The following is a 19,097-nucleotide window of genomic DNA, read 5'->3' on the forward strand; positions in this document are numbered from 1 at the left end:
GTGAACATAATGTGTTATGTATGTAGAAATATCCCAAATTTACTGGTAAAATGTTTATTGTTGGACAATGGGTCGAAGATGTTCATAGATATCTGGGGTTTAGACCTATTTTGTTCTTGAAACCTAATGTCATAAGTGATGTATTAATTTTGGGAAATATCCATACACTGAGGACTACTGCAAGTGATAATCTATTATATATACTCATTATTCTGCTATTTGTCATACAGGGTTTATCAAATTTATTTAAAAAAATTCCCAATTAGCCTAATGTACGGTGTTAATCATACAAAAACAGAAAATATTACCAGCTGATGGATTTTTTTTTATTATTCAGTCAACTAATTTTACCAATACTTCAAAATACTACAACAATTTGAACAGCTTGACTGAAAATGTACAGGCAGAAGAGACTTAAATGTATGCATGTCTGTCCACAACAAATTAAATTAAACTACCTCCCATAAATCATTGCAATATACATAAAAAACATATTTTACTTACATAATCAGGAATATAAAAAGGGACAGAAAACAGTCCAAAACAAAAAACAGACATGAATTTGTTTTCTCTTTACTCTTCCAACCATTAAATATTCTTGATGAACAAATAAACTATCATATTATGTTCTGTTTCATTTACCTCTCACTAATGCGCACAATTACATTTACAAAGCAATTATTTACCATTAAAACTTTATATAAAAGAGCATCTTAATGTTTTTATTGTATCCTGTCCTGAAATACGTTTAACACATTTATCACGGTGTTTCCGCCTGGTTGTGCCAGTACCACAGATATTACGGTAACAGCTCCCTTTTGCGTCACAGCGGAAGGAGGTTTGCGTGCCTTCGTGAGATCCCATCAGTTGTAGACCGGGTGGAACATGGAGTGTGTAAGTTATCAACTTTGCTATTATCTCTCCTCTTGAAACCCTTATAAAGCAGCCTATCCTCTTCAGTATGAAACTTTGAGTAGTATGCTAAAGTTAGCTACTTTCTGGAAAGCTTTTTATATATGTTTTTAGGGTTATCTCTTGTCTTAGAGGCTGGTTAGAAAAGCTGATAACAGAGGCCACTGTTTAACAAAAATGTGATAATTAGCTATTGATTTCAAACGGTGCAAATAAAGTGCATTAAAAGCTTGGGCCGTCATGAAATGTCACCTCGACTGGCGCTTTTAAAAGTCAGCCAACTGTGACTCTAGCTAGCTAGCTAGCTAACAAGCTAACGCCAGTGCCACAGTGGTGAACTAAAGTCTCTATTCAGTGTGCACACAGCTTCAATAACGACACTTGGTTTTACAACCGAGAGCGTTTAAGATTAAACTTTGAAATGTGCCAACTGACTAGCCTGAAGCTTGATGTTTTGCTAGTTTACTGATTGCCTGTGTTTTTATGAAGTAGAGCTAACCTGCATCTCTCAAAGTCTTATTCTGAGACAGGTAGTGTTTATGTGTCATCCCGGATCTGCTCTGAGTATGACCTCAGTAAACTTCCCGATGCATAGACTGAACCACTGGCTAAACGCTAAACATGGGTCTCTGTGACGGCCTGTCCGTTTGCCATTAACACAGGATCAATAGTTCAGCTGGGTTGGGGATTCTCTTTAGCGCCAGAGTTGCTTCTAAAAGGAGGCTGAACAAATTACAGCTTCGGAGCTGAGTAAAGGTTTTCAAATAGTTTGGGATCTCACCATAAGCAAATATCAATAATAGGGACCACAGAGGGTTAAATTTAACGTTTCTCCTCAGTAGATTATTTCACAAATTTAGTATTTAAAGTCGGTTTCTCATTCAGAAACAGCACAGTCGAAAGCTTTAGGTGTGCTCACATATGGGTGGGTTATACAACTATATTTGATCATAAAAGATTGGAATGTGTTGATCTGTATAAAACAGACAGATCATAATATATTAAGGCTTTCTCTCATTGCTGTTTTGAGCTCCTAAACCAAATCACCAGTGTTATTTTCCTCCTCTTCCTATGATTTCCTTGTCTAGCTTTTACTCAGTAAGAGTTTACTTTAGAGGTGTTGATAATGTTTACTTTTTAAACTGAAATTCATCTTGAAGTTACTCCAAACAATTTGATGTCAACTGTGCTCATCAAGTCTTATATCTGTCAACCTGTTGGTTTTAGGTCACTTCTATGCCAGTTTATTCCCCCAGTGTTTTATAAGCCTGGCGGGCCACCAGGCTTTACTTCTGCCCCCACCAGGCTAAGCATTGCTTATTTATTTGTTCTTTTTTTTTTTTAATGATTGCCTTTTCTTGAGACTTCATAGTCAGTGTTTAGGTATTAGTCTTCCAGTCTTCCAATAACACATAATTATCAAGTGATATTTTCAGATTTCCTGTCAACTTTAAAAAATGTTTAATTCAAAAACACGACTGATGGCTGGATAGCTGCCCCAGCGCCCAGAGCACCGGGCTTAGCCGGTTTTCTGGGGGAATCCTGGTTTATTGCTGTACTGATTCATTATAGAGCTGTGTTTTAATGTGTTTTGTTTTTAACTTTAGCTGTACTGGTTGTTTAAAGTACTACATAAAGAAAATTGTATTGAACCTACTTACTAAATGCTAATTGTGCTTGAGACATATTCTGTTTTTAAACATTTGTCTGTGTAGGAAAACGGTTATAAATTAGCAGTTTTTTATTTTATTTTTTTGCTTTTTGCAATATTGTCACAAATAATACAAGTAAAACATGCAACTGTGATATAATTAAATATTGCTCAGATATTTGTTTAGGTTTTCCTCACCTGTTTGTTTACCATAATCACAATGTTGCTGCTGATCAATGTGAGCTTACACATCTTATTCTGTAAAATCCTCGTCAGCTCTGGTCATCAAAAACTGAATACCAGAGAAATTAATATAAAACTTATTTGCATGCAGTGTTGAGGAATGGCACTAGAAATATGATAGCCAACCAAATATTTCATTAAATCAGACTGTTCCAATATTGTGACCCAGTTTCTCTGAGAAAAAATATAGATGCACTTTAAACTCTTGACATAGAAAAATCCCATACAACTTATCATGATCACACACTATGTTGGTTATGTTTAGAGATAATTTTCCCAGCTGTTTTGAGCTGATATGAACAAAGAAAGGACACATTTTACAACTATTCAGAGAAGAGACTTTCTTTTTATCTTCAAATGATTGTCTCAGAAATAACTGTTTATGTTGAAACAGGTTGAATGATCACACATTGTATGAACAGAAGTTGGTGGTAGTTCATAGTTTTAACAATGACTTTCCCATTTGAAACGCGCAATGCAAATTGGAGCATGTTTAGCCAATGTAAATGTCTTTGGGAAAGGTATTACAGAAATTAGCTTCAACCTCTCTAGTTAGTTGTTTTTTTTTTGTTTTTTTTACCGTGTTTTATTTTTACAGTCAGTTTGGCTTAATGCTCTGTTGTGCAGCAGGTGTCTCAGATGGTCAGCTTGTTGCTTTAGAACATGACCTCCCACTGACATCAGTGTAAATAACTATCTAATTCAAGGTTGACTTTTGTTATAAGACACCCTGAACATACACAGCTTTGTTTATTTTTGAGGTTGTAGCTGTATGAAGATGATAGAAAGCTGCTTTCGTTTTCAATCTGCTCTAAATAGCCATTGGAAACTAATTTTGTATTTGTAATCTGAAAACGCTGACAAATAAATCTGCTTGCAGGTACAACATTTAGAGTTTATGGCCTCTTAACCCTTCTGCAAAAAAGAATGACCTGACCTTAAATAGTTTAATACTTGGATTATTGACCTTCTTCTTTCAGATCCCAGTAAGCATTGATGATCTTGAAGGCAAAAAGGATCCAATCATTGAAGGTAGGAGGATTTGTTAAATATATTTCTACCTCAATCTGGAAAACCTTCACAGAAAAGTCTTCATTGCAATCACTTTAATTTCTTCAGAACGAGAGCAAAATGTTTACACCAGGTTTATGAAGTCGCACCGCTGCTACGACCTTGTGCCCACTAGTTCCAAGTTAGTGGTGTTTGATACGTCGCTTCAGGTAAGCAAGTACATTTACATAAATGCAAATGTTACCTGGCTCCAGAAATGAATCAAATATTTAACTATATCCTTCAGGTGAAGAAGGCGTTCTTTGCGCTTGTTTCAAATGGGGTGAGAGCAGCTCCTCTGTGGGACAGCAAGAAGCAGTGCTTTGTGGGTAAGAACAATTTTTAATCTGAAAGTAACCCTTAATGAGAAACGTATGTTAAAAAAACAAAAAAAAAAAAAAAAACAATAATAATAAATGTTATAATACAGTTAATGATTTGCTGTTTTTTTTTTAATCCAACCCACAGGTATGCTAACTATCACAGACTTCATTAACATTCTTCATCGCTACTACAAGTCTCCCTTGGTGAGATGGGTTTGTGTGTTTTAAGCACAAATGTTGTAACATAAACTGTTAATGTCATTTTAATTTATTTCATCAGTGACTGAACTTGTACTGTTTTATATTTCAGGTTCAGATATACGAGTTGGAAGAGCACAAAATTGAAACGTGGAGAGGTGAGAGCTTTTAATGATCACTCAAACTGCAACATTTATTACTTAATTTTAATTAATTATTTTATTTTATTTTTGTATTAATTTTAGAGGTGTACCTTCAAGACTCCTTCAAGCCTTTGGTTTGCATATCTCCCAATGCCAGGTTGGTAGCAGCACTGCATTGATTTTACTGTGAACTTTCATTCCTTTTTTTAAATTTTTTTTTAATCATAATTGTGATCAACATTGTGATCGTTCATCACTGGACATTTAAATGTGCTGAATCTGACGTTATCATAGAGATCAAAAGATTGGTTAAATGTGATCTTTATGACAAAAAAACCTTTATTTTCATTTAACTTATTTATTGCACTTTCTTTGCAAGAAACAAACATACAAACTGTAACACTTTTTTTTTAAACATTTCTTACAAAATATGTTTGAATCACTTGGTGACTTAGTTTTTTCTGTTCTCAGTTTGTATGACGCGGTGTCGTCTCTGCTGAGGCACAAGATCCACAGGTTGCCTGTAATCGACCCGCTGACAGGGAACACGCTGTACATCCTCACACACAAGAGGATTCTTAAGTTCCTGAAGCTTTTTGTAAGTTTCCGCTGGTTTTATTACAGATACAGGATGAATATATCTACACTAAAGACCAGTTAGAGTTTGGTAATCTGTTACCGATCTTTAATTTTATTTTAAAATGAAATGTGTCAGCATCTCATAGAACATATATTTCCCTTTAAATAGTTTCTTTTTTTTACATTTCCATATTTTATTTTTAATAGCTCACAAAATCTGAGACAAGCAAACTTTGATCAGAAAAATATTGGCTTTCTCAGTGATCAACAGTTTCTCAATGCAATACAACGTAATTCTGCTTTTCTGTTTTAGATCTGTGATAAAGTTCAACTCAAAGTGAAGTAGGGAAAATGTCATGTTGAAAAACAACTGTGATTCCCTAAAGATCTGTGTTTTCTGTGCTCAGATATCAGAGATGCCAAGAGCCTCGTTCTTGAATCAGACTTTAGAGGAACTGAACATTGGGACGTTCAAGAACATAGCAGTGGTCCGAGCAGACACCCCTCTGTACACGGCGCTGGGTATTTTTGTGGAGCAGCGAGTGTCCGCGCTCCCTGTTGTGGATGACAAAGGTAAGTGGGCTGACTGAAGCTTCTTTTTCCTGTTCGCTTCTTCTCGATATCCGCAGTTTTCTAAAACGATTCTGTCTTACTTGCAGGTCGAGTGGTGGACATATACTCAAAATTTGATGTCATAGTAAGTTCTGTGCAGTCACTTATGTTCATATTGTGCTAATAAAATTTTTTCTAGGCAAATTGTTTTCATAACTTTACAAATTAACATTTTGCTTTTTTGTTGTACTTCCGTTTGGGTTTCAACTACTTCTAAAAACAGTTGTGGCGCTTAAAACAAACCAGCTGTTTTCTGACAACAAGATAATGTTTTTGGTATCTGCTGTTTCAAATACCTTCTGAATGCTCTGTGCCGTTACCTAGCAACCCAAGTGGAACTCCAGCACATTTGGTCAGCTGATTTTACCACTGCATGCTCTGTACAATGGCTGCTGGAGAAGAAAAATGTTTTGTTGTGGACTTAGCATCCAGAACGAACTTTCTGGATTCTTGTTGGTTGTTCAGGAGGCTCTACTAATGCTTTGCAAAGAAGCACAGTTTCATAATTGCGCATCTGTTTGCAGCCATTTTTGCGTGCGAGTGTAAATGTCGACTTGGGGGGCCGTGGAAAGCAGCAGCTCATTTGGATTTAAAGTGACCGGTGGACAACTCATTATGAAAATAGAACTGCACAGACTAAAATCTTATCTAATAAAAATGTGCAAAAAAACATAATGACAGTCCTATCCTAACCTGTTGAAGGAAGCATAAAAGGGTTTTTGTGTTGTCTTCCAACTTCTCACAGCTGTGATTTTAAGAATAATGTATTCTTCGTCTAATTACATTTGATTATTTATATAAGTCCTTCAATTTGCTGAAGATGACACGAAAGACCTGCATTCAGATCTTAAAGGCAGAATCATCTGAAGAACATGTAAGCGTCGTGTCTCGTCTCAGTATCGGGGCGGCGACGGCACTTTAGAAGCTGAGGACAGAGCGTGACCAGGCTCAGTGAGGGTCACTGAGAGGTGAAGCAAAGCCCTGCATGCAGAGTGAACAAGTGCTGTTTGGTGGTTTCCTCTCTGGGTCACAATGGAAGTGATTGAGAAACCACATTCAGAGTTATGCTGACTTTTCATCCCAGAAGTTGCCCCAGTTTAACAGCAGAGCAGGGCCGGAGCCTCGAGGGACGTTCAAAACAACCGTGGGAAGCTGCTGCGTGGTGTTTGTGTTTCCAGTGCCGGAGCGTGAGCCTCAGAGTCACGCTGCTGTTTGCTTCTCTTAGATACATTTCTGTGAAAATGCCCTTCTCTGTGAAACATCATACACTGAGAGTTTTCCCCTCTAACAGAATCTGGCTGCAGAGAAGACGTACAACAACCTGGACGTGACTGTGACCAAGGCGTTGAAGCATCGCTCGCAGTACTTTGAGGGAGTCCTGACCTGCAACAGACATGAGACCCTGGAAGCCATCATCACCAGACTGGTGGAGGCCGAGGTGAGGAGTGGAGGACGCGAAAAGCTGCTTTTCACGTCCTGAACAAGAAAAAGAAAGCACGACAGTAAATAAATAGTCACTAATTTCTTGTTTTTCCAGGCGAGGAGAAAAATTAAGTTTTTCTCTATTTCTGCTTTAGGAGCTTCAGATTGTATTGCAGAAAATGGAGCAAATCAGCTGTCACAATATATGACCTGGTAGTTTTGGTTGACACTTATTGAAATATTTTCTCATGATTTCTTGGAGTTTCTTTATTAACTCCAAGCTGGAATTAATAAAGATTCACAGTTACTGAGTAAAACTGATGAGTAACAAAATAATTCACGTTTTCCATTGTCTTTATCTGATGTTAGAGATCCAATCAGTCTTTCATGGTTTTGAAATTACTAACTAAAACTGCAGCACATTTGTTTAACTAGCTTTTATTTTGTTCTAAATTTGCATTCACTCTCATTCTTGCTTGAGTTTATAGGAGAAGGAAGCAACATGACATTGTATTCATATGTAGAAGACCAAATATGGGCAGTAGGAGGTGGAAATCTTTTTGGCTTCTTCGGTTTAATTTTGTGAAGTTTGTGTATAAAAACACACAAATTGTGTCCCTCTAAATGTGTGTCATCGCTTCAGTAAATCAGCAGAAGACTGAAATGTACCCAGCATGCTTATTCCAGCTAATTTCACATTTTCACATGTTGGTTCTTCGTTCTCTCTGTTCATTCTCTTGTCCTGTGGTAGCATTGAATTATTGCACTCGGCAGACCTGAAGCTCATTTGGGTGGCGGTCCTCTGTCTCCTCCAGGTTCACAGACTCGTGGTCGTCGATGAGAACGAAGTGGTGAAGGGAATCGTCTCCCTTTCCGACATCCTCCAGGCGCTGGTGTTGACCGACGGAGAAGACGGTGAGTAAAGCTGACGAGCTGCTGCATGATATGCTGCTTATATTCATTACATTTGGATTTTTTTTTTTGTTTTTTGTTTTTTTCGACAGGCACAACTTTAGGGAGTAATTAGGAATGCTGTTTTGGGATGAGACCAGAGCAAAGGGAAAGCACAAGCATGTGGGAGGCGAAGTGAGAGTGCGTCGCCTTCTCCGATAACGCCCACACAGAAAGTCTTCTCTGTCTCCGCAGTTTTAGCAATACTGAAATTTATACCTAGTAGCACAGGACTTATAAAACCTTCTTTAAATTGAGCCAAATTCAAAGTCCCTAGTAGTTGACCAGATATTTGAAAGAAGAAGAAACGTGAAGAGTGCAGCACAGTCACCATCTCTGCGCTTTTAATAGTTTATGAAGTGATTTAAAAAAAAAAAACAAAAAAAAAAACATTCCCCCATTTTACCAGCATTTAATTTCATTTTGAGGCTGGAAACAGCGAAGGCACTAAGCTTCTCCAAGAGATAAATTGGATGTTGCAACTCGAGCGAATCGGCATCGGTGTGTAAACCCCTGAGACTTTTTCTTTAAAGCTTGTATCGGATTATTCTCTTATTGTTTGTTCATTTAATTTAGGATGTTTATTTAAAGGCAGGTGTTGTTGTGTTGATCTATATCATTGTAAGCATTGTTTCAGTTTCGACTTGAGCATCACCAAAAACGTTCACCAACATCAAAAAGTCAAGTCAGGAATGTTTGAAAACATTTTTGCCATTAAATATAAAAAAAATGTGGTAAACGTCTGGATTTGTTCTTTCAGTCTGGGTTTTTGCAGGTTGCAGCTGAAAGGGTTTGCACAAGCAGTTTAGGATTACAGCAGCAACCGGTGGAAATAATCCAGGTTCCACCAAAACATAAATACTCTGATCAGGAATCACCATTCAGCTTTGTTCTTATCTAAATGTCCAAATATCAAAACATATTTGAGTATTTTTTGTTTTATTTTGACATTTTGTGTTGTGTCCTGCCACGTGTAAACTACATATGTAACGGATTGTTTATCATACTCAGACATTAGTTTGTTTTTATTTTTTGCATGTGACCTACTTTGATTGATGACATTATTGGAAAAAATAATTCTGTCATTAATGCTAAATCTTCATTTTATGAAGCATTTTCTCTACTTTATGGTCAAGTTAAAAATGTTTTCTTGTTTTTGTTGGTTACAGCGATGGCAGTCAAAACTTAACAGATTAATTGTTGTTTTTATTAGGTTATGATCCATTGTTTATGGGACATAATCACTAAGAATCACAGAACCAGCATTGACATTCCATTTTCCAAGATGGATGTGTGTGCGGAACATTAAATGTCCTGCTTTATGCCTGATAAAGTGTGTACAACTGCATGTAAATGCATCGTTTTTGTACTAATCTGAGATCCTTAATTTAAAAGATGTCAAATAAAACCTTTGTTTTACCTTTGCCTTTCTAATTTGCATGAGTCTCCAGCTTGTCCTAACATCCACCCGAATGGATTCTGCATTTTCTTCTTCTTTTCTTGACATTTTTCTCACTTTTGGGTCACAGGAGTCATTTTAAAAGCTACATATGAGCAAAACAAAGACGTTTCACACACATTTATTGAAAGAGATCGCATCAGAAAACAAGCAGAGTCAAAAAAATAAAAGTGTTCCGGGTTTTCTGCCTTTTGACCACCTGGAAATAGAAACCAGCTGTCCTCTGTGACTGTGCACGGACAAGTGGGAATAGATGGATGTACACGGACAATCGGTTTAAAGCAAATATTTTTATTTACTTATTATTTATACTCCTCCAAATGAATAGTGGGATCATCTTTGCTCTCAAAGTCCTTTTAATTGCCAACTCGCGTTTTCTGTTTTTATTTTGACGATTTATCTTTGCTGATGAGGCCGGAAGGTCTCCTCTCCATCACCCTAATCTTTAGCTCCCTTCACAGGTTTTCCATCACATTTTATTTGGGATTTTAACTAAGTGTTAATATTCAGTCAGAAGAAACATTTTGGTAAAATAAAAATACTTCAAACATAAATAAGTCAGTAGTATAAATAGTGGCATTTATAATATATGCAAACCAAATTCAGAAAGTTAAATCTTGTAGTTGCTGTTCAGAGGAGCTGGATCATCTGAACAGCTTTTAGCCTGAATAATAAGAGGCCCTGCGACTTCCTGGAAGGGTTTCTGTAAACGTTCTCATGCGGCGCGTTAACCCTGGTGGCAGCAGCTGGAGATGATTCTGGGAAATGTTTGGTTTTAATAACTTGAGCTCAACAGTAGTCCAGGTGGCCTCTCTGTTCCAGCAGCATGAGGACAAGTTTCTGCATTTCCCCCAAAATATCCAAATTGCTGACGAGCAAAGAGCGAACAGAGCAGCAGCACGATGTTGCTACCAGATGAGCTGAAATCTGTCTCAGCAGGTTTAGAGGACTCCAAAGAGAAGCGTGATCCTGCAGGCAGTCAGAGCCACCTACTGTACAATACGCTGCAATAATTTAGCTTCCACATGGCAACAAATGTAGACAAACACCTGATCTGTGACTTACTGGTTTTAAATGGGTGATGATGTAGGCACTATATCTGTCAATAAATGATCCAACATGGGTTTTATGTGCTGCATCTTATGAAAAAACGTCTCTGGAGTTTTTACTGATACCAAAAATGTTCAAACACAGCTACACCGTTTAACATTGCATATAAATATTTTGTACATTTGAGGTATTTTTGGGATTTTTAGAGCTTCAGGTGAAGCGAAATCTTGCCAAAACATTTCTAAGCTGATGTCTGTGTGGAAGAAACGCTTCCTGGGTTCAGGGCTGATTTGAGATGTTTTTCCTCCGATGGGCATGAAGTTGAACGTCCCCAAACTCCAAGGCAAATAAAATAAAACATTCACTAGAACGCTTTTAGCAGCCTTAAGTGGTCTAGAAGATCAAATTCAGGCATGCTTTTGCGTGAATCATGAATTATTGTCAATATCCAGAGGAGGGTGCCTTGGGGTTAATTGTTTCCATCATTAATTTTTTGCCTTCCTGCTCTCTTTATCCTTTCTGTTCCCTTTTCCTTCCTTGTCTTTCTCGGCGTTCTTCTTCTCCTTCTTCTTCTCGTCCTTGTGCTCCTTGTATTTCCACGTAGGTGGCTCCAGGTAGCCCTTGTCTTTCTTCTTCTTCTTCTCTTTCTTTGGCGTCGGGTTTGTAGGCTTGTTCACGTTGATCTGAGGGATGCACCCAGACGGGAACACGCTGTTGCGTCTCGCCATGCTTCGGGGGATGAAGGCGGTGGCCACCTTGTTGGAGGCCACCGACAGGATGCTGCCTCTGCGCTCGGTGTCAGGGCAGCACACTGAGGCCACTGTCTCAGCAGAGTGGATGCTGGGGGAGACGTGCGACACCGAGCCGTTGCTGTGGCACACCGAGCCGTCTCCCAGATCCTTCTGCGGATGTTTCTTCACCAGCTCCGGCACTGCGAGCCGTCTCTTCCCCACCTCGGGTGGGCTGGTGGGCAGCAGCGGGTGGCACGCGGTCACGACGAGCGGACTGTGGACGCTGGTGGTCATGCGCACCATGTGGTCCATGACCCCGTTCTCCAGGGGGTCACGAGGAAAGCGGAATCCAAATGTGCTTTTGAGCCGCAGTGTGATCTTCTCTGCGGACGTCTTCTGAGACGTCGCCCTGGTCACTCTGCCCACGAGGTCGGGCCACTCTGGGAGGTAGCTCTCACAGAACTGCTCGGCTCTCGGCCGCACGGTGAGGCGGCGGAGACGGTGGAAGGTCTCATAGCGACCTGTTTTCAGGGCCCAGTCATGAGCGCACCGTCCCCGGAAGGAGTCCACGGCGTTTACGTCAGCCCCTGAAAGGAAAGAAAGACATGAGTAGGAGGTGGAGGAAGAAAAGCTGGCTCTTTAGTCTTTAGTGTCTTCTCAGGTCTGCATAAAAAATCAACCAGACAGCTGCAGCTAATCCAGAACACTGCTGCTCACTAAAGCCAGGAAAATAGAGTTCATCACCCCAGTTTTAAAGCCCTTTCACTGTAGCTCAGAAAATAGACTTAAAAAATATTTCCGTAAGTTTATAAATCACTGAATGACCTCGCACCAAAACACATTAAAGATCTGATGTTGTATCTTTAATGTATCTTCTGGTTCGGTCTGCATTTTGTTTTTATGACGTGAAGCACTTTGAACAGCCGTGTTGCTGAAATGTCCTAAACAAAAAATAATGACTTGACTAGACATTCAGCTGACTTCCTTAGTCAAAATTCACTGGTTGGGAGTTTAGTTAGTGTTGGAAGTAGCATAAAGTCCATTAGCTGCACCGTGATTTTGTTCATCACAGTTCAAAGCGATGTTTACCATAAACCTGGTCAGTCACAGCAGCGAGTTTGAAAAACATGTGAGCTAAAAAGAAGTAAGTACCTAATCTATAGCCTGGCAGGAGGACCAGTCAGGAGATTACAGTAGACATGTGATAATGCCCTCAGAATGATCCCTTAAAGCAGCCACGCGTCACCGAGTCATTAACTCAGGAACCGAGTCAGCCAGCTTTAAATAGGCGCTGATGAAACATGTCTGCTGTCACCAGCAGCACTGAGACGCTTCTGTGGAGCTGAGGAATCTTTTTATCCAACACCCTCCCTGCTTTTTCTGTTTAATTCCCTTCATTACACATGAAGGTCCAAATGGTTTAGACATCCAGAATATCCTTTTAATTCGTTCCTTAATGTAATGATCCTTTTCTGGATCATTATTTCTCTTAAGTTTCTCAAAATCAGAAGTTTTTCTTTTAAATTTGTCTGCTTTTTTTTTACTCTATTCAGTTACTGTGCCTGATAAAGAAAAGACATAACTCGAAATAAAAACTTTAAACAAACCCCAAAGACGTTCAGAAAACCAGGAGTTGTTTGAAAAACCAACTTTAAACAAACATTAGAAATTCTGGCATCTTTGGAGCGAAATATAAAGAAAGCCATGAGTGAAGACACAAAATCTTTTTCATGTCGTGGCATTATGCATTTTCTAGGCACATCTTACCATTTTATTGCACAATCAAGTAAGTAACTATGTTACCTGCAGTTTTTATAATTATACTGTGTATATTAAACATGAGTTAAAAGAAATGGACCTTTCAGTTTGATGTTTTGAAATTGGCCTCTGTCTCTTTAAGAAGCTCCTGCTCTTTCACAAACTCCACCTTCAGTTCATTATCACTACAATGCTTCTCCATGATGCCGATAACTACTGTTCTCAGGAGCATTGGACTGAGAAGTAGTTCTCATTATGAGTTGAACAGACTCTCAGGTGTTTGCTAGTTGCTGCTGCCGCTAGTCTGGAGGAGCTGAGTGAGAAATCGGCTCCAAAGAGGAGCTTTGGGCAAATAGCTGGCACTCCAGGTATGTTTTTGATGAGGGACTAACATTAAACCATGATTTAAAGCTAAAAGAAACGTTGATTTTGGACATAACCCTCCTTAAACAACCCATCCTTGTAAACAGAACCTGTATCTTTTCGTTAATCCTTACATACCGGCCATAACGAGGGCAGCTACGACGTCACAGCGGCCGGTCATGGCAGCTTTGATGAGGGCTGTGAATCCTCTGCAGTCCCTTATTTCAGTGTCAACACCTGGGTAGTAGTTCAGGAGATACATCACCGTGAATATATGACCTGCAAGAAGAGGAGAGAAAGACCAGATAATCACTCCGTTCTCTGCTCAGTTAGTCATTTATCCGCAGCATTTTTCTGCTGTATCTTATTGCACTCACCTCCTTGAGATGCAATCATCAGTGCCGTGTTGCCTTCGTTATCCTGATGATTTATGTCTATGAAGGGGCAGGTGTGAAGCCCATGCACAATGTCAAGGAAACCCTTGCAGCAAGCCACCATGAGGCCGTTCTGTCGGTGAGATCAAACATCAGCAGCTGCACTGAATTCCAAGAAGCTGAAGCGTCATCACAAATTAGACTCTCACCCATCCGTTAACGTCCAGCTCCATCACCTCCTCCCTGGTGACCCCTCTCTCCAGAACCTTCTGCAGAGCGGCCGAGTCGTTGCGGACGCACGCCTCGTACACGGTGTTGGCTGCGCTGCTGTTTGACGCCTCCACCGAGCTTTCAGGGAGCACAGAGTCATCGGACAGGACGCTGTCAGAGTCCGAATCCGGTCCTGGTGGGTCTTCGTCATCGTCATCCGGACCTGCGCCCAGGTGGGGGTCCTCTGCTGCTGCGGCCATCGTCCAACAGAACCACTGGAAAGGGACTCACTTTCCAACTTGTTTGGTCACATCTAAGCAAAAAATAAATAAAAAATAAAAACAAAGATTGTCAAATCAGCAAAAAGACCTGGAGCCCATAAGAACTTTAGTGAACATGTAGCAGATTTTAGAAGTCCGTACACTAGCTTCCTGTAGCTCAGAGAATTTTAAATACTTATAAATCAGTGAATGGTTTAGCACCAAATACATTAAAGACTTTTTGTTGTATCAACCTTCCAGATCACTCAGGTCTTCTGGTTCTAGCCTGCTCTTCATCCCCAGAACCAGAACCAGAACCAAACGAGGAGAAGCAGCATTCAACTGCACCACAAATCTGGAACAAACTTCCAGAAAACTGCAAAACACTTTAAGTCAATCAAAGGCTAAGGAAGCTTTTGATTGGTGGTAACTGTGTAACATTGATGAACACATCTGATCTGTATAATGATTTTGATGAAGCCATTTGAGAAAACTGAATGTTTTTTTTTTACTTGTTTCATGATTGGTTATTTTGTTTTATGATGTGAAGCATTTTGAACTGCCTTGTTCCGGAAATGTGTTATATAAATAAACTTGACTTGACATCATGAAGACCAGGTACACACACAGCTGTGTGTGCAGGCTTAGAGCTGCGTTACTAAATAATATCCAAAACTCAGATCATAGAGCTCTACTCATTATGGCACAACCCTAAACCTGTAAAATGTTCATTTTAACAGTTTTTTTGTTTGGACATTGTCTAAGTTCAATATTCAAATTCTCCCAAACTTTTACTGAGACAAAGGATTTTGTAGTATTTCTGAATTTGCATGTTTTAAACTGTGATTCCCACCATAACTTATAACATTTCTCTTTAGTCTTTAATAATGTTTAAATAATTTCTGGTAATTGGTCATTTGTAGCTTTGTAAAGAAGTAGAGTTATCTGTGACTTCACTGTGTTGATGAATTTGAACACTTTAAATTTGTCAAATGTTTTTCAAGTATCCCAACTCATGGATGATGCTGACTGGAAGATGCAGCAGACTGAAGACTCTGGCCAGAGGTTCACACTACAAACACCACAAACATACAGATAGAGCTGCAATGAAATGGCTCAGATCAAATCATATCCCTAGGTTAGAACGGACAGTAATGTTCACAGACCGTCTCCATCCAATCTGATTGAGTTTCCAGCTACTTTGTAAAGACGACTTTGCAAAATGTCCAGTCATGTGTGAAGCTGCAAGAGGCAAACAAACCCTAAAAGTAGGCGGCTGTTTCCTCCTACTTTGCCAAAATCTAGTTGTCAAGCATCTTAATCCCCAACAAAATGCCTTGAAGTTTGTGGTTATAATGTGACAAAATGTGGAAAAGTTCGAGACAGAGGCCTCGTCAAATATTGATGTTGTGTTTCGATACACTCTGGATCAGATTTTAGATCTGCTTGATTGGCAAACAGAGTCAATAGTTTTCTTGTTGACAGGCTGGGAAGGAGCAGGAAGAGTCAGGGATTATGACTCGTACGTTGCTGTGAGTCACAGATGTAACGCCATCAGATCAGTGGGCTTTTACTGGGGGGTAAGTGGATCAGCAGTAAAAATACGCCGCTGAACTCAGGAGGGTTAAATGAGGAAACGCGTGGAGCCGCTGAGCTAGGTCCTGACATCAAAATGCTATTACACCAAATCAAAACTTTCTTTTGAGGCTCTTAAACACATATTGCAGAGTATGCTTCACACACAATGTGATGAATATCAATATAAAAAATATTAGACTCTTTATTTATGAATAAACTGTTGTAAATATATGTTTTGATGATGGTAGTGTGTTAAGGGCTGAAACGATTCCTAGAATGATTCGAATACCTCGATTAATAAAATTCCTCGAGGAAACTTTATCTGCCTCGAAGCTTCGTTAAATTATGTTTTATTGTGTAGCGCATCCAGATCATTATTTGTGGAGGGGCGCGCTCTTACTTCCGCCAGTGAGTTGTTGTGAAGTGCAAGCAGCATGGTGGTGAATTGTGCGGTGCTTTGTGAGGGTTTGGAGACAAATGAGGATTGTTGAATTTTGCGGCGCGATGGTCGAAGTACGTCAGGTTTTCTGCTGTCAGAACAGCGTCGTCACGGTTTTGGAGTAAACGGTAGGAATGGCAGAGAGGGAGAGAGAGAGAGACGATACCTCGATTAATCGAAGAAATATTCTCTAGAGCACTCAATATTGTTGTACTACAACAGCCCTATGTGTGTCAACGTGTTTTTTCACGATTTAGAGAAAGAAAAGAAATAACGCCGCAGTTTGAATATTGGTAAAGTCTGTACACTCACCAATGAAGGGCAGCGGCTCAGTGATCCAGGGTCACTCCTCTGTCATGTCCTCTAAATAACTTCTGATTTCTCCCAGAGTTGCTCCAGAGCGGCAGTTTCTGCAAACAGATGAAGATTACCCATCTGCAAACTTTGACGGAAAGCTGGGAGGAGGAGAAGACTTCACCGAGTCCGAGCGGAGACGCTGCTGACTTATCTGCTGCGCTCAGCTCATCCCTTTTAAAACAGCTTTCAGGACAGAGGATTACTTGCCTCTCAGACCAATTTCATTTTTGCTTCCTTAATGCTTTCAGGCTGGAAACTTGGATCTTTGCACATCCGTTGTGTTTTTCTGTTGCCTTGTTTTCATTTTCAGATTAATTTGAATACAGTTCAACCTATATAAAGGGGAATAGGAGTACACAATAAATGATTAGGAATAACAGTCCAGCTTATGAGAAATAAAACCTTACATGTCGTCTAGTAACTTTCTTTTCAAAATAATAATAATAATAATAATAATAATAATAATAATAATAATAATAATAATAATAATAATAATAATAATGTTATCCTTTATTTGTCCAAAATTGGAAGAGTTATGCAGTCTCCCAACAATCAGGTAATTAATTGAAATGTACTGTAATAAAAGAAGTGTAAGCTGCTTATGAAGCGGAATGTAATTAATTGATAAGACAGTGAAATTCAATCAGGTCTGACCAACGTGCAGCAGGAAATCAGCCTTTAGCATTTCAGAGCTAAATTACTCTCTTATAAGACTTTGGTCCTGATAATAGGATCCCAATAATGTGAATTAGCCTCTTTTTGTTACCGAATAAAAAACATGATTAGCTCTGATAAAAATTCTCTGCATTTATTGTGTTTGAAGACATTTTATTACCCATTAAAAAGCCAAGTTTGCCTTATTGTTTATGTGGTTAATGTCACATTAATTCTACATCTGACTCAATTTAAGCGCTAAGATTGTCGCAAAGTTCATTTGTACACAATTCTTTTGGAGAATCGCCTGAAAGAACATTTTCCAGTCCTGAAATCTACAATTTGAGCCTTTATGGAAGAAAGAATGAAAGAGATAAAAAGTCCTGGCAAACATGTGGTAAAAAAGTGTTTTTATAAGATAAAATTAAACTCTTTGCTCTAAATGTCACGTGCAATGTGTAGAGCTGAGGTGACAAAACATGTAAAGATTAAGTTTTTTATAAATACAAAAATGGCACAAAATCTTCTAGTTTTAGTATATTTTCTGATTTTTTTCCTTCTGCAGTATCTCCATGGGATTTAATACAGGAATAAGTAATGTTACATTTTTGTCCAGTAATTTCATTTAATGTTTTTAGTTGTAGTTTGGTGCTGTTTTCATTTTTTTAAATAATTACTTGATGTTTGTCATTGTTCCTAAAAAAAACAACAACAACAACACAGTTTTGACAATAGGTGACTATAAAACTTGAACAGCATTTTCTTTTTAATGAGCTAGTTTTGTTGCTGTGTGCAGACTGTATTCAATAGAGGGCAGAGAGAAAGAAAAGCTCTTTGGGTTGTAAGTTTAGATCAAAGTATATTTATGTGGTAAAACGGCCCAAAGTCCAAACTTAAATCCAAAGGAGAATCTGTGGCAAGACTTGAAAAATTGATGTTTGCAGATGTTTTCCATCCGATCTGACTGAATCTGAGCTGTTTTGGCTAAAACATCGCTGTCTCTCGAAGTGCAGAGCTGGTCGGGGTCATATACTCCAAATAGACAAGGAGAAATGTTTCTGCTAAGCATTGATGTAGCTTTCATTTCTAAAAATAAAACCTAAACCATGCCTGCTATCCTTCCACTTCACAGCTGTGCATCACTTTGAGTTGGTCAACGGCAAAAAAAAAAAAAAAAAAAAAAAAAAAAAAACGTCTCAATAAAATATGTCAAAGTTTGTTGTTTCAACATGACAAAAAAAAAAAAAAAAAAGAAAGAAAACTGAAAAATTCTGGTTTGTGAATACTTTTGCAAGGCCCTACATGTTTATTCCCAAGACTGCGTTGTTCACAGACTGAACAAAGCTCTGTGGGACGGGACCGAACCTGCCTGGGTTGATTGATCACCAGACATCGACCAGAGGCGTCTGCGCTCGGCTCATTGTCTTCTGCAAACCAAAGGAGAAAGAAAGAACTGACGGAGGAAGGGAATTATCTTCTGTTTATCTTCTGAATATTAGACGGGATGATGCAGACGTTTGTCTGGAATCCTTCTCAAAATAAAACCCGTATTTGATGAGTTATAAACACGTGAAAGGAGGATTCAAGAGGAAAAGGCAAAATGAAGGCTTTGGCAAAAGTGCAGGGGAAGACTGATGGTCCTGGAAAAGTGAGTGTTTGGTCTGTGGCATCAACTTTTCTAAAGTATAAAGATTGTTAAAGTAACAGTGGAGCTGCTCTTAATAATCAGTAAGCTTAAATTATTGCAGAATTTATTTTGGACACAATAGAGGAAGATATT

General features: G+C 38.9%; 3 protein-coding genes across 3 annotated transcripts in view; 2 read left to right on the forward strand and 1 right to left on the reverse strand.

The window, feature by feature from the left end:
- Positions 1–760: 760 nt before the first annotated feature.
- On the forward strand, positions 761–9,508 carry prkag1 (protein kinase, AMP-activated, gamma 1 non-catalytic subunit). Its single transcript, XM_008409918.3, has 13 exons — positions 761–894; positions 3,787–3,838; positions 3,926–4,026; positions 4,104–4,185; positions 4,325–4,383; positions 4,490–4,535; positions 4,623–4,677; positions 4,992–5,118; positions 5,507–5,672; positions 5,759–5,796; positions 7,003–7,149; positions 7,949–8,048; positions 8,138–9,508. The coding sequence occupies exons 1-13, from the start codon at positions 886–888 to the stop codon at positions 8,158–8,160; spliced, it is 1,005 nt and encodes a 334-aa protein (XP_008408140.1). The 5' UTR covers positions 761–885; the 3' UTR covers positions 8,161–9,508.
- Positions 9,509–10,883: 1,375 nt separating this feature from the next.
- ankrd33ab (ankyrin repeat domain 33Ab) lies at positions 10,884–17,070 on the reverse strand. Its single transcript, XM_008409915.3, has 5 exons — positions 16,619–17,070; positions 14,029–14,342; positions 13,823–13,952; positions 13,584–13,724; positions 10,884–11,911 (listed from the first exon to the last, which is right to left on the reverse strand). The coding sequence occupies exons 2-5, from the start codon at positions 14,287–14,289 to the stop codon at positions 11,079–11,081; spliced, it is 1,365 nt and encodes a 454-aa protein (XP_008408137.1). The 5' UTR covers positions 14,290–14,342; positions 16,619–17,070; the 3' UTR covers positions 10,884–11,078.
- Positions 17,071–18,742: 1,672 nt separating this feature from the next.
- Positions 18,743–19,097, forward strand: part of arhgef25b (Rho guanine nucleotide exchange factor (GEF) 25b) — a 31,309-nt gene continuing 30,954 nt past the window's right edge. Inside the window, exon 1 of the mRNA XM_081607216.1 lies at positions 18,743–18,965. Within this exon, the coding sequence (XP_081463342.1) occupies positions 18,918–18,965 (48 nt within the window). The 5' untranslated portion in view covers positions 18,743–18,917. The remainder of the gene's footprint in view (positions 18,966–19,097) is intronic.

The sequence above is a fragment of the Poecilia reticulata genome, chromosome 5 (assembly GCF_904066995.2).
Source record: "Poecilia reticulata chromosome 5, P_reticulata-male-v2, whole genome shotgun sequence".
Taxonomy (NCBI): Eukaryota; Metazoa; Chordata; class Actinopteri; order Cyprinodontiformes; family Poeciliidae; genus Poecilia; species Poecilia reticulata.

Excerpts from the sequence above, each read along its gene's own strand:
- prkag1 (XM_008409918.3), top strand. Across the intron at positions 5,673-5,758 it reads CCCTGTTGTGGATGACAAAG|GTCGAGTGGTGGACATATAC; the intron begins GTAAGTGGGCTG and ends TCTTACTTGCAG. Across the intron at positions 7,150-7,948 it reads CCAGACTGGTGGAGGCCGAG|GTTCACAGACTCGTGGTCGT; the intron begins GTGAGGAGTGGA and ends TGTCTCCTCCAG.
- ankrd33ab (XM_008409915.3), bottom strand. The coding sequence starts at position 14,289 with ATGGCCGCAGCAGCAGAGGACCCCCACCTGGGCGCAGGTCCGGATGAC. Across the intron at positions 13,725-13,822 it reads GATGATTGCATCTCAAGGAG|GTCATATATTCACGGTGATG; the intron begins GTGAGTGCAATA and ends CTCTTCTTGCAG. Across the intron at positions 11,912-13,583 it reads AGCTGCCCTCGTTATGGCCG|GGGCTGACGTAAACGCCGTG; the intron begins GTATGTAAGGAT and ends CTTTCCTTTCAG.